Source organism: Lissotriton helveticus, chromosome 10 (assembly GCF_964261635.1).
Source record: "Lissotriton helveticus chromosome 10, aLisHel1.1, whole genome shotgun sequence".
NCBI lineage: Eukaryota > Metazoa > Chordata > Amphibia > Caudata > Salamandridae > Lissotriton > Lissotriton helveticus.
The window spans coordinates 596,469,519-596,485,066 of record NC_136071.1 but is presented as its reverse complement, the minus strand read 5'-3'; the positions used below and the strand labels follow the sequence as shown (position 1 = coordinate 596,485,066).

Here is a 15,548-nt window from a genome sequence, read left to right as displayed (position 1 = left end):
CATCCACAAACGTCAAACATCCACAAACATCAGACATCAGACATCCACAAGCAACAGACATCCACAAGCAACAGACATCCACAAGCAACAGACATCCACAAGCAACAGACATCCACAAGCAACAGACATCCACAAGCAACAGACATCCACAAGCATCAGGCATCAGACATGCAGAAGCATCAGACGTCAACAAACATCCAGAAGCATCAGACGTCCACAAGCATCCACAAGCAACAGACATCCACAAGCATCAGGCATCAGGCATCCAGAAGCATCAGACGTCCACAAGCATCAGACATACACAAGCATCAGACATACACAAGCATCAGGCATCCACAAGCATCCAGAAGCATCAGACGTCCACAAGCATCCAGAAGCATCAGACGTCCACAAGCATCAGACATACACAAGCATCAGGCATCCACAAGCATCCAGAAGCATCAGACGTCCACAAGCATCAGACATACACAAGCATCAGGCATCCACAAGCATCCAGAAGCATCAGACGTCCACAAGCATCAGACGTCCACAAGCATCAGGCATCCACAAGCATCAGGTTAAAATATGTCCTCTCTATGTTTCAAGCTTTATTACAAATGTCACAAAAAGATGTTAATATTTCACTTCTGTTCTTGGATTTTCGTCACAATAAAATACACTGAACATAATGTTTACAAAAGTTATTTACAAAAGTTTAAGCTATTGCCATTATAAATTACAATAACTTTTAAGTATTAATTATTTAAAAAAATTAAAAGCCATTGTTATTTGTAATATCAATACATCTAAGTCACGTAAATGCAACACATATTGCATTACAAATGCTATCGGTGTCACATTTGCAAAAGTTAAAACTATTGGCATTGTAAATGACAAAGCTATTAATTTCGCTATTTTCAAAACCAACACATAAATAAAAAATGGGTCATTTACAATACCAATAGCTCAAACTTTCCTAATGCGAGACCTATTGCATTGCAAATGCTTGTTAACCACCTTACCCATCAATCCACACAGTTATTGGCCTGGCAGTCATGGCAAAGTGTATTTAGAATCACTCAAAGAGCACCCAATTTCCATTTGTATCCACATTTAAAAATAAATACAGACAAGAAAATAAATGGATTTCTGTCTGTTTTTATCTGTAAAAATCAGTAAAAACTGAAAACAGGGAGCCTTAAATATGATTATATCTTATTGCAGAAGCATAATGGAAGAGAGACTGAAAGTATGTCACCTCACTACATCTCTCCTGGGATTTCTCCAAAGGTAGCCAACCTAACCGTACTGTAGGCTAAAACGGAGTGTCATCTGCAATTCTGGCATTGTAGTTAGGCCTCACAATTCTATATATTCATCTTAATATTCATACCTGTAGAATATGATACCTAGTTTTTGTAATGATTTTGCAGCAGGTTTTAAACAGAAAAGAGCCGCAGTTGCCTCTAGAGGTGCAAAACATGGAAAAGCAAAGGCTAAGTATTGATATAATGTCTTACCTGACTCCGAGAAGTTGGTGTTGTGCATTGCATTTGTGAGGGGAAGGACCGACAGAAGAAACACTTCTCCCGTTATTATGAAATAATTAGGGGCAGAAGAACAATTTCTAGTCCCAGCCCCTGCAAATACTGCATTGTTTCTCCAATGATGCCCCAAAAAATGATGCAGTGAAGATCATTGTTCGACAACATACTAACGCTTGGGATCCTATGTGAGTGTTTATTTTTTAGTTTTATAAAGATTGCTTTACCACAATTGTTAACAAGCATTTACAATGCAACGGTTTCGCCTTTGAAAAAGTTAGAGCTATTGGCATTGTAAATGACAACATTTTTATTTATGTGTTGGTTTTCAAAACAGATAAATAAATGGCACTGTCATTTACAATGCCGATAGCTTAATCTCTCGCAAATGCCACACACAAACACACAGACCCACAGAGACCCACACACATACATACCTGCAGAGCCACACACACAGGGCCACATACACAGAGCCACATACACAGAGCCACAGACACACACAGCCCCCCTCCCCCCCGTTGGGATGCACCCTCCAGGGCCAGCATGGACGGGAAGTCCTTGCAGTTTGCATAAAATGGAAAAACTGTGATGTTTCAATTTTGCTAAAAGCAGTGCAATTACCACTCTTTCACCACTCACTGTGTTACTCTGGCTGGAATTATGCCCGAAAAGCATATTATAAATCACTTATCTTACAATCACTTCATTTGTAGGGATCGTTTTAAGCATGTTCTTATGTGAGGGTGTTGGTTATTGTGAACATCATACTTTGAAGCCTTGAATTTGCATCACAAATATTGCAGAGACCCCAGTTTCATTTGTACAAATAAAAGTCCTAGGGCCAAATCGTCTGCCACTGCAGCTGGCATTAACCACGGCTCCTCCAAATGCCAGTGTCTGTATTACTGTGGCAGCATTACTTACAGAAGCTGACATTTTTCACAATTCCAGGTCGCCCCGAGCTTTAGGAAAGGCCCCAAAGTGCTATTTCTATTTATGTTTTTATAGTACATAGCATTGGTTTGCTAAAAAATAGAGAGACAGCGTCGCCTTGTGGTTTACTGTTCTAAATAATTGTCGGTGTTTAGAAACAAGCAACGGTGCCGATCATTGGCAAACACTGGCACTAATTAACCAATGGCAGTGGCTCAAAACACGTCAGAGGATCCTAGAGCAACCTGTTGCATCCACCGCCACCAGTCGCTACTACCTCCAGTCTAAAGGACTGCTGCTGCTGGAGCAACTCCCTGCTGCTGCCATCCCCAGCCAAATGCTACAGGTGGAGCAACCCAGAGATCAACAGCAGTGTCATAGCGTCATAGTAATCAGACGAAGATGTGAACCCGTTACACACAAATAAATCATGCACATATCATCAACCAATAAACAACAAAAGACACAAATGAATTTGCTATTGGCTTGGAAAGTGTTTTTTAGCCATATGAAGCAGTGTGGGTGCTGTGCAGCATGTGTGAAAATTTGGAGAAAGAAATGTCATGATACATCCAGCACTGGCTGCATCATATTGTTTTGTTTCTGGTGGGAAGGGAGGGGGCAAATAACAGAGCAGCACAAGCAACAATGCTATAGGGAGCATGAGGGACGAGGGCTAGTAACAAGGTGAGTAATGTAATGAGGGGCGTGGGAACGCAACAGGGTGTCTGTGGGGAAGATGGACAGGTAAGCCACAACAACAGGGGAGGGGTCGAAGTTACAAGGCAAGCAACAATAACGAACAGGGAGGCGGGAGGAATAGGGAAAAGCAGCAACAATAGCAAAATGGAAAGGGAGAGGAACTGGAGCAAGCAATAACAAGAGGTACAGCATCAAGGTAGTACTGTCGGAGGGCAGCTCTTCACCAGCTTCTGCCTTCCCAGCATGCTCTGTTCAGCAAGTACCAAGGCATTCTGGGAGAGCTCCACAGTACAGTGGAAAGAGAGAAACCTCAACAGTGTGACGAAGTCAGTAGGCCCCGGTTCGTGTGGTGGATTTTGGGCCCTAAGGAAAGAGAACATTAAAGGAGTGATAATATATATTCCATCAACTTTCTTTCAAAGGGAACAGGGCATAGAAACGTCATCAGAGCAGAATCTAACCCGGGAGTCGTAGTTTCGTGGGATCACGAATTTAGAGAAGGAATTCTTCACAGATGTATCCACCCAACTCTACCCATGTAAAGTGTGACAGACCGTGATGCACAGCAGTGAGGCGTGGCGCACAATGAGTGTTTCATCCTTATGAAGAGTGCAGTATAGATTATCCGGAGCCAGAAGGGAAATCCCAGACCGTGCAGAGCATAGAAGTAGAGTGTACGCACTAACACAAAGTACTTTCTATGACGAGTGTGTGGTCACAGTATATTAACAGCAGAAGGCATTACAGTGAGGCGCAGTTGCGGAGCTGAGTGTTTTCTATACAGTAGAATTTTTAGGTTATAAACTGAGGTGCTTTGGGAAAGCTCTGAGGGAACTGATTATACGTATAAACGATGTTACTGAAGTGAAGCACCTCAGGAGACCTTTTTATGCCCTACGTGATGCTTATAGTGAAATGAGGCATTATTTATGTGACGTGCATTGACAAAGCAGTGTTAGAATGACCACTCTAAAAAAAATAGTTTTTATATAGCGCAAACTCGACCCGAAGGTTATGGAGCGCTTTACATGAGCACCAGTTACGTTACACATTATATAACTAGTAGAAAACACCAGTGGACATTGCACGATAGAGCCACGCTCCGTGTGAGAAATATTGGTATAACTATAGTAATACGCAGTGAAGTGAGGTGCATTGGCGGAGCGGCCTGCGATCCGGCTTTTGCAGCAGCAAAATGTACTATTTTCGGTTGCGTTGTCAGAGACAGGGGAGGTCGGGGGGCATGTCGGGTAGTGGAGGAAAGGGGTTATGATGGCTGGAGTGTTGGAAGACAGCTGCCTGCCTGCCTGCCTCTCTCGAGCCCATCCTGGACGTCGCTGACCTTACAGATTATTTTCAGTACTAGACATTGAGTCAGCGAAGTAATACTCGGCCATTAGACTGAAAACTGAAGCAAATAGAATAGTCTAGGACACCAGTGATTTAATAGTTTACGTTTTTGCCAGTGAGGATACTAGAACGTGTAACGTTTTAGCTGAGCCGAGTCTTAAGAAAACAAGTAAAGGCACGAACAGCGGGAGGGGGGGCGGAGTACGGACAGCGGGAAGGGGGGAGGGGGCGGCGGGAACGGCCAGCACTCACCTGGACCTGGACTTCCTCCGGTGGCGGTCGGCCGCGGAATGGCCAAAACAAACATGGAGGACAAAAAAAAATAAACCCCACCCACGGCCGCATGACGTTGTCAGAAGGGGCAGGATGAGTAAAAATGGCCGGAACGCCCCCGAATCTGCTCTGCAATTGACGGGCAGATCGCTGTTCCAATGGCTAGCCTCCATTTATGGAGCTAGCCAATGGAACAGAGGGCGGATCCCCAAGCCACATACTCTAAACAAAAGATTTCGCCCTGGGCGGGGCACTGCGTGCCTTCGCCAGGTCGAAACCTAAAAATGTACTTGCATTAAATGCACTAAAAGATGAGCGCTGTAAATTTGGTAGCCATAAGTAGTGTCATGGCTGTTCAACTCAAACAAAGAGTGAAGCAAGTAAGAAGGCAGAGGGGAAGATCACCAGCCTTCTGTGGTGAGAATAATTTAGGCACCACAAAAACATAAGTTGCTGCATTCAATTCTTGCATACAGAAAATAAGGCTCAAGCTGTTGCCAAAGTATCTACTTCTACAAATTCTTAACTATGCACGTGTTCTTTAACATTGCCACACAGCGCACTGCATAAAGGATGGTTTACAACACTTCACAAAAAAAAATTTCAAAACTCAATGATATCCCTTAAAACAAAGAATTTAAATAGGTGTCTATATATTTATACAAACACAAGGAGATGATAGAAGGAGTGCTGAAACTTTTCAGACACTCACCCCCAGTCACAGATCTGGGTTGAATACATCATAAATCGTTAGCTCACTTCACCACCTCAGTTCAGACCCAGCTATATGCAAATCAGTCTTGACCCGTGCCTCATGGGAGCAGTCCAGCCCAACTGCTAAGCCAGGTCTTCCCTGAACCGGAAACGAGCATCTTGGGACCGGTTTCTGGGTAACACCCTTCATCAGCCAGGCTAGCTTGAATCCAGTGACAAAGTGTTGCTCTATATATTTATGCACATCACTTACCACAACTCATTTTGCTCCTTTTACTTTTCCAACTTCACCAGTCAATTCACCCTTCCACCTACAAGGATTGCTGTTCCAATTCCACCTTTAATCTCCTCGGCTTCCAATACTTCAGACATTTCTAGAAAACCCTCCACTCCACTTGTAATGCCACCTCTCTCGACGCTCTCAAATGACCAAAACATGCTTTGAAAGCTTTACCTCTTCATCTTTTAACTTTCATTCAATTTGTACTTTATGTCAAATACATGTACTGCAGGTCTTGTCTCTCAACTTCATCAAAGGACTCACCCCTTATTTCCTTACTCTGTTTTTCCAGCTCATGTTTAATATCATCATCATCCTCTTTGAGTCAAGGTGGCATGTCTCAATGTAGAAATATAAAATAACAATCGACAATGGGGATGAAAAAGATGAAGGATAAATTACCTCATATTTGAGCGAGAGAAGCTTCTCATTGTGTGGAATCTCTTGCAGGTCAGACAGCATGTGTTCATTTTCCTTAAGGATAGAAATCAAATGTCAATACTCATTCTTGACAGCATTATTTTCAAGTCAATATTAAAACCATCTAACTGGAAAAGATGATGATCAGGTCTTCAGCTCAGAATACCACGTCCTACAATTATTGGGTGACTATGTCACTGACTAAGGTGATCAGCTACTGCTGACCCAGATGTACAATATGCTCTGTATAAAGACACAGAAAGGGATTCTACTATTCACATGGAGTGGGCAATAGAATTAAAAGACCAACCACGACGGCAGTGAGAGATAATAAGAGCTTTAAGAATTTTTCTAGTAGAACCTAGAATTGAAACCGATTTCAACTTAAACTCAGCTACAAGGTCCTGTACACAATGATGGTATTACAGTGGGTAGTAAGGAGAAATGGGTGGAGTGAATACAGCATACATGGAGGGGAGGTTATAGTGGAGAGATTGGGGTGCTAGGTGAGGGCTACATGGAGGGAAGAGTAGCAGAGTTGCCATTTGGGAAAGGGTGGTAGTGGAACACCTTCAGGGGTGGTCAGGTAACCTGGTGGTTGCCCTGCCATAATATTCTGTCTGAACAGATGGGTTCTCAGTTCCTTAGGGAAGTGGAGAAGAGATGGAGCTCTGCACTGGTCTGAACGCAAAGACTCTTCACAGGGATTCCATTGGCACACAAATGAGTGTTCATATGGCACGATAGGGCATAATAAAGATCTTAAAGGACATATACGAAAATGTTCACAGGGGAAACAGAAAACCTCAAAAATATTTACAACGGTAATGCTCCAGATATTTAGAAATATACTTGAAAGAGTCCCTTGTGCACCTTTAATTAACTTACAGAATGCTTACAAAGCATCTAAGAAAATAAGGTTATTATGAACAGTGAGAGGATATTCAGAGGTTGCAGCATAACCTCAAAATAAATAAGCATTGGCAAAGCCAACAGGTCTCACCTTATGCAAGAGCTATTAGCTTTGCCAACATTTTTTAACCATGCTGTACATCAGTGTGGCTACTGTTTAGAATGGCTAAAGGTTAAGGGGGTAAAGGAGAGTGGAGTGTCGTAAGGTAGAGTCGTTCTGGAGTGACGTAGAGTGGTGTAGATTAGAGTGAAGTGGATTGTCAGTCTTAGAGTGGTGTAGAGTTTTGTGGAGGGAATAGGGTGGCGTAGAGTGAAGTGGTGCCATAGAGTGTTGTAGAGCAAAGTGGAGTGGAATAGATGGCATTGCATAGAGTGTTGTAGAGTAGAGTGAAGTAGTGTAAGAGATTGGAGTGGCAGAGTGGAATATAGTGAAATAGAGTGTCAAAATTCAAAATTACAAAAACAATTGCTTAATATCCGTATTCTGAAATATCTGCACGGTTCATTTACATTTTACTTTGTGCTAGGAAAAAAATAACTGTACAGCCTGAAACGGCAGTATGATTGTCACATACATCCTCTCACTTTGAAGTTAGAGAAAGAAAAGTAAACACCAAACTCCCTGGAAGACAGAGCATAACATATGACCTTGGTCTTTGAATGCACAACAAATCTAATATAAGAATAAGATCTAAAGGACTGTTTACAGAAATTGAGCACTGGTGGAAGAATATGGTAAACAGAGTTTGGGCAAGGGAAGGGGCGAACTCAAGCTGGACAGCCTAAAACAAATAAAGCCAGCAGATAGAAAGCAAGTAAAGGTGAGTCGCAACCCACAAAGCCAATGGTAAGCAATGGTAAGCAATGGGCGGAATGCACTCCCAGGGAAGCTTTCTGAAAGTCCCCAAGATGATGTTAGCACACCAGACAGGGCAGCTGTCTGGTGGGCTTTGAGCTAACAATAAAAGATCATAGGAAACGCAAATGGCACACTTACAAAATAGGTACATGCAAATAACTCACTAGCAATAAAAAAAAGTAAATGGCAATGACAGAAGAACTATAATAAGTGACTTAGAATTATGAGATGGTGCATTTCTTTTAAGTTTAAAAGCAAGTTCAAATGTTATTTTTATTATTATTTTTTTCCGGGTAAGTTAGGTTGAGTTTATCTATTGGATGTCTATCGTACTTTGCTTTGGTCGTCATGAAGGGAGGTGGGGTAGGCAGGAGAATGGTGGCTTGTTTTCTCGCTTTTTTGTTTGCGTGGTTGTCAGCTGTGTGCTGAGTGGCCTGTCTAGTAGAAACCATTTTGCACAAACGAGTTGGGGTTGTTTTGAGCCTTGTGTTGGAAAAACTAATTAAACTACATCATTGCTTGATAGTGGAATCTTTTCAGAACTTTGAGCGTGCAAAGTAAAATGACCGGACTCTTTTCAAACCCAGGGACGTCATTAAGGATACAGGAAAAAACACAAGTATCCTCACACTTCAATCTTTATTTACATTTTGAGAAGGAACAGGTCAGTATTAAAACATTACCAGCAATGGTGGTAGGCATGGTTCATGAACATTTTTGTGCAAGTATAGATACCAAGAATAATGAAGAATCATCATGCAGCATTGTTTTGTGGCTCTTTCAAGCATCAGTAGAGGTTTTACCGGCAGATAAGCATGCATCAGGGATGTGGACAGCTCACTGCTCATTCAATATTTCTAAGTGACATTAACACATCCCTGAAGCAATTCCCCAAAACGTCAATACTTTTAGGTCCCTAATGCGTAGAAGCACTTCATAAAGCAGTTAACCTGACTTTATTAGCTCATGCTCAGAACTCACTAATGCTCACAGTGTAAAATGGACTAGAAATTAACAATGCAAGCCATGATTTTCCGAAAGTCAAAATTCAAGACTTCTTGGCATCTTAATAGAAATTTCTCATTAATGTCACATCCAATTGCTATTTGGATGTGTTATAAGATCACAGATTTTCTTGATTGCAAGAAAGGTTCTTGAACATTGTTGAAGGAGCCCTAGTGACATTTTGTGTGTGTTATGGAGCTATTCTTTTCTGCCACTGAAGAAAGTGTATGTTGCTAAGGCTATGCTTCTATTCTAATATTCAATTAGTCTTTATTCGATAATTCCAATCATAAAAGACACAGTACAACATAAAAGTGTCATCTAAAATAATAAATACCGCCCTAAGAGCATACAATACTCACAAGCTTTAATATCAACATTATCGAAAATTCCTGACTATTGTGAACTATATAATAATATATTATACTAAAAAGAAACATAAACCAATTAATAAAATTCGAACAGGGGAGCCTTCTTTTCGGGGGCGCAATCAAGCAACACGTGGAATACCCAAACCAGCCTCCAGGTTTTTCCGTAGGCTTCTATTCATATATGGATCTCCGGTATGGCTACTAGTTATTGGGTTTGCTATTAGCTGTTGTGCAGCTTAATTTGGTAGCAAAGATTGGAATTAGGCAAACTTCCCCACATGATGCCATCACAAATGAAATGGGTCTGACATCATGATAGGCTCCATAGCTAACAATGAATTCAAATTGGTATCATTATCTTAACCAGGATCAAACGAATATTTTATGAAATTGTATATGGTCTGTACTCAAAGAACCAGGTGGTGACTACTTGTATGCATTTCTTCCTTTGTGTGCCTGCTATTTTGGAATACTGGGGTTGTCCTTGAATTTTGCTACTCCATAATTGGCTATCAAATATGTTGAGGGAGCTGTAAAATAAAGAACATCGATTTCTGTGCCGACTTAATTAATCTGCAAAATCAGTCTTTCTATTCGCTGTACAACAGAATGTAAACAGCTCTTGAAAGTTATCTCTGTATGGAGGTCTCCTAGACAGACGCAAAACGATAAGGCTAATGAACATTAGACTTGGAAACATTCTTATCCTGGATAAGGTCTCCAAATGCAATTGTGCTACTATAATTATCAATTTCATGCAGAATCTATGGTGATTGCATAGAAACTATGGCTCAGGTTCTCTTCGACTTAAAGGCACTTAATACATATCAGAATAGAATACAACACAAGAATCACCTGACAGGACTGCAAGCACAAAATAATAAACTGTCCATAAAGAGGTACTTTTCAGAACAGATTGACCTACATGAGTATTTGCCCACAGGGGTCCACATGAGAAGACTATCTGTGGGATTACTGTTTTTGCTAAGGTATTTTAACAATTAAAACCCAGATTATCTCACCAGTTTTGGAGATTACCTGGCCAGTTTTGGAGATTACTTTATCTACCTAATTTTGCAATACCTCAATCCTGAGTGTACAACCACTTTATGTTGCACTCCACACTGAGCCCACTAATTTTCCCCAACTCTTCAAATCTACAGTTTCTTTTCAAGACAACCCTACCCATAATATCAAATTTACAAATCAATACCCTGACAAATAAAGATCAAGGCAGGGGGACATCAAAAAAGGCTATTAATCTATAGAACACCAGATAAGATGGGTCAAGGAAGGTTAAAGAACTTAAACAACCAACCAAATAGGCTGTCAAAACACATACATATGTATGGAACTACAGTAGAGTAAAAGCTTAGAACCATCTGGGGTTGAAAGAGTAAGAAATGCTTGTGAAGTACAAGACTATACCCAGGGGCCTACTATGGTGGCACCAATAAGGCTGGTGCATAGAGATGGTTCACTCAATGAAGCTGTAATTTAGAAGAGTAGTTGATCCAGCTAGAAAGCCCAGGTTCTAGCTCAAAGAGTGCTTCTGCTGGTTAAAGGGGAAAATGAAGATTCTTCCTTTCAGGTTTGGCTCAATGGTAGGGCAGTGGGCAATTCTCCAGGCTTTGCTGCAAACTACCCAGCAACGTTGCTTTTATCACTTGAAGTGGGATGTGAGGGGGAATTAATAACACACTTGTTTGCGCTGGGCCATAGTAACGAAGTATGCAGGATTCCATCAATGAGGTCATGGGAAGTACACTGGTGCGGGTGATCTGGTTGCATAGCCAACCATATCTGGAGAAATGTAGTGGTTTCGTTTTGACTTGTAAGCATATCATACTTCAACTGAAAGGATCGTTCAAAAGATTTTAATTACATTGATTAGGTAGTGACCTTTTAGACGACGATAATTCACTGAAAAAAAGCGAACATGAATGTGCATATTCCAGTGCCCGGTAAGCACAGCCTTTGACACGGACAAGAGGGCAAAGAGAGCTGCCAAATTTGAACCCATTATGGTCAGTACCCTTACCTCAATGTGACTGAGGACTGCAGGCATCTGTGCCATGCAGGTGCTCGAAGCATGGCATGTCCTAGTACCCCTGACAAAAAACTCACTTGGCACAGGTACTTCAGGAAAATTCCTAATATCAATTTCCTTCTGCCCTTGATAGAAACAAATCTACTATTGTTTTCAGAGGAGAAACATCTTGCAAAAGTGCAAGAATATTCACAAATTTGTGAGGTTGGACCTGCTCAACAACTTTTCCAGGTGGACCCACTATAGAACACTGAAAAAGCTTCCTCTAACCTATCAAAAACAGATTTGCTCACCAAATATTAGACAATTCAGGTAGAAATGTCCCAGAATTGCACCGGTTTATTGTCTTCCAACGCCTTTAAGAGTTAATATAGCCTTTTACGAATTAAACTATGGGTTAAAAAAGAGTCTGGAGCTTGGTGGTCTTCAGACGAGTTCCTAAGTCTTGCATCATTTTAGTATTTTAAATTAAACAAACGACAAATGTGTTTATAGAGGGCAGCAGATTGCAGGACACAGATCACTTTTAAATTTCGGTTCACATATTCCCAATCTCACGGGACTGCCTCTTGAACTCCTCAGAATTTGAGTGTCTCCTAAACCTGTAAATGCAGCGTGCCCACTTTGACTAACAGGAGTCCCATGTGCACTAGAAAGAAGCATTGGCAATGCCAATAGGTCAAGCTTATGAATGCACAGTAAAGCCAGAATTAAATATCCACGTAGGTTAATGACTGCCCTTCGTCCATCTGTGATGCTGCCAGAAAAAAAAAAGAGGATTAGCTAGTTATCTAAGACACTTTAATGGCATTACATTGGCATGTGTGTTCCCCTTAAAGATAAAGCTCAAGGAGCTGGATAAATTAACAAAATTATCACAGCTGTGTGGAGGGCAGGCACTTTTTGGGGGAGGCACACAACTTGTGCCCAACCAAACCATGTTCTTGTGGCTCTCAGCATGTGGGCGAGGCAAAAGCCCCTCTCCGTGTGGTTCTCACATAATTGTCCACAAAAAGAGGTAGCGCCTGTGTTTAGGAACCTTTAGAGGACAGGAGACGGGTAATACAAGCAGGGGTTGGGCAGAGTTGCTACTTTCCCTTCAGTTAGTGGGCCCACGCATACATCAATCATTGACACTTGCCTTGAGAAAGGAACTAGCTATGCACAGGTCTGTACGCACACACACGTTTTAAAGTGCATGCATAAACACAGTCTCACTAATGACAGTGCATTTATAGGGCTGAGCTCCAGGAAGTGTAACCAGCATACCACATGGGCTCTACTAGCATGGAGTGTCTCCTGCATAGTAAACGGATATGTACCCCTGCCCTGACTGACCCGAACACATATTAAACTGGTATCCTGACTTTTCTTTGGTCCAGCTAAAACACTACTCTAGTGTGTGTGCTGCCCGTGGTCCTGAGTTGCTGACATAAAGAAGCAGTGGTAGCATCCCGATTTTTGTGGATTATACTACTGAAAATATTTTTTCCTGCTTCTGATGAGTACTGTGGCAAGTGGTTCTACTTATGTAAAAGTCCAACTATATGTGACTCCCAGACACTTTTGTTGACATCGTATGCGTGTGTAAGATAGGGACAGTAGCAAGACTGTGTTATGGTGAGAGTATGGCTCCAGGAACTGACAGGGTCTATTCTAGATTTCCCCTGGTTTGATATGGCACAATGGAATACAGCTTCCACTGACAGTGGAGGTGAATTGCTTGCATTTCAGGAGCTGAAAGGAGGAGCCAAAGTCACGGACGTGTAGAAGGATGGAGACACAGCTACCTTTAGGTATTCTATTAGGACTTTTTTGCATGGAGTTGATCAGTTCTTCTTGGGAGCGGTCGCTTGTTTCATGGAAGAAGAATGGAGTTGTGTCAGCAGATTCTGTTAGGGGTTGGGAAGTTTCTAGGCAGCGCCTGCCTTTTTGTCTTTGCCAGAAGGCTACTTCAGGAAGGCGAATAGCTTGTTGTAGAGCCTTCACATTTGATTGTGCTCATGTTTTGGATACTCCTGCCTGGAGCCAACACAGTTGTTACTTCTAACGGGAGTCATAACTTTAAAGAAAGACTGTGCCTGCATTGTAGCCAAAAAATTACATTTGAAAAAGAACCCCCCAAAACCGGTTCCTGAAGTCTAGGCAGTGGATCAAGATCCCCAGTCTGGAAACTCAGTATACAGGTGGGAGCCAAACTATCCCACTTTGTTCCAGTTTCTACTTGACCAAAGATGGGAGTGCTCCGCAAAGTACTTTAAGAGCTACTGTGATATAGGGCTGATAACCACCTCATAGCCAGTCACATGAGGGGATATTAGCTGAAGTTTATAAACCAGCTTGAGAGCAGTTGCTCTGCTTAGTGCATAAGAGCCTGCCTGCCTTCTTCTAGGGAGACGCAAAAACAAAAGTTGATGGACAGAATGCAGAACAAGGTCATACATTCACCCCAATAAAGAGATCTGGGCATAAATCCATCGTTTTTTGCTCATTTGCTCATCATGCCATTCCAGTTTGAACCCAGCCATATGCAAATCAGTCTTGGCCCTGTGCCCCATGGGAACATTCCAGACCGAACTGCCAAGCCAGGTCCTCCCTGGACTGGAAACAAGCATCCTATGAAAGGTTTCGGGCTTTCAGCCCTCATCAGCCAGGACAGCTTGGTTCCAGTGGCATGGAGAGTGCGGGACTCACGTCTGGGCAGACCGGTCCCACTCGGGGTGACAAATGCAAAAACAACAGTTGATGGACAGAATGCAGAACAATGTCATACATTCACTCCAGTGCAGAGATCTGGGCCTAAACCCATAGTTTTTTTGCTCACCAGTCCCAGGATGCTTGTTTCCGGTCCAGGGAAGACATGGCTTGGCAGTTCGGGCTGGAGTGTTCCCATGAGGCACAGGGTCAGACTGATTTGCATATGGACATGTCTGAACTGGGGTGGTGGAGTGAGCTAAAGAATGATGATGGATTAAACCCAGATCAGTTGACTGGGGGTGAGTGTTTGATTTGCTCAAATGCTCAGTCCATCATCCCCTTTGGTATCGCTTACTTCTAGAGAGAAGCAGTTTGTCTGGCCTTACAGTAGTAGAGACTGTCCCGGGAGAGAATCCCATCCAGGTCCCAGGTGTGTGGAGCACCCTGGAGAGCATACTTGTTACCAGGAATGTAACAAATGCTGAACTTAAATCTGCAAATGTCTCAGATTATGAAATGCAGGTGATTTTACATCTGGCAGTTGTGGTTTCAGACACTTAATGCCTGGTAAAAGATCACAGTGTTTTACAAAGATGTATGTGTTAAGTCTTTGAAGGGTTTCGCCCTTTTCAGATTAAACGGGTAGAGATAAAGAATAGTCAAGGTGGCTTAAGGTTTCCTTAACTCTCAATAACCAACAATAACAACATGGATTGGGGACACTTACCAGGAGCGGAGGAGGGAGGCGAGGAAGCCCTCCATTGCAGCCGCCACCGCCAGGAGTCATTAGCAGCTGAGGACAGCGCCGCCGCCCCGGGACTTCATCACATCGCTGCCCCAGCGGCGGCGCTGCTTTACCACGCCACAAGAGCGCCAGGAGGCGCTTCAAAACTGCGCTCTGCCCGGCGGAGCTGGGGGACACTTACCAGGAGCGAAGGGGGGAGGCGAGGAAGCCCTCCATTGCAGCCGCCACCGCCAGCAGTCATTAGCAGCTGAGGACAGCGCCACCGCCCCGGGACTTCATCACCCGGCTGCCCCAGCGGCGGAGCTGCTTTACCACGCCTCGAGAGCGCCAGGAGGTGCTTCAAAACTGCGCTCTTCCCCACGTCGCGGGACGCGAGCGGGACGCCGAGCGAAGTCCGGGCAAAGGGCTGGCCCTCTGTGACCCTCAGAGACCCGAGGAGGACGGGACGGGGCTATCCCCTTTGACTCTTTGTTAAGAGTAGGTAAAGAAAGACACTTGCTTCTTTTTGGCTTTCCTCCTATTGACTTTGCCTTTCTCCAAGGACACACTCTGTTCCGACCTTTATGATTTGTCGATAAATACTTTGTTACACCCAAACCACACCATGACTCCCAAGGGGGATAATATAAATAGTACAACATTGTCCATTGCTAGAGAGGTCGATAACGGCATATCTCCCCAGCCCACACATAATAGATGGACTAAGCAATTGCC

At 42.9% G+C, this 15,548-nt stretch overlaps 1 protein-coding gene across 2 annotated transcripts in view; it reads right to left on the bottom strand.

Moving 5' to 3' along the window:
* CLCN7 (chloride voltage-gated channel 7) overlaps window positions 1-15,548 on the bottom strand; it is a 313,583-nt gene that overhangs the window by 246,667 nt on the left and 51,368 nt on the right. For both annotated transcript variants that reach the window (XM_078663121.1, XM_078663122.1), the window contains one exon: window positions 6,178-6,249. In XM_078663121.1, coding sequence (XP_078519247.1) covers window positions 6,178-6,249 — 72 coding nt within the window. The remainder of the gene's footprint in view (window positions 1-6,177; window positions 6,250-15,548) is intronic.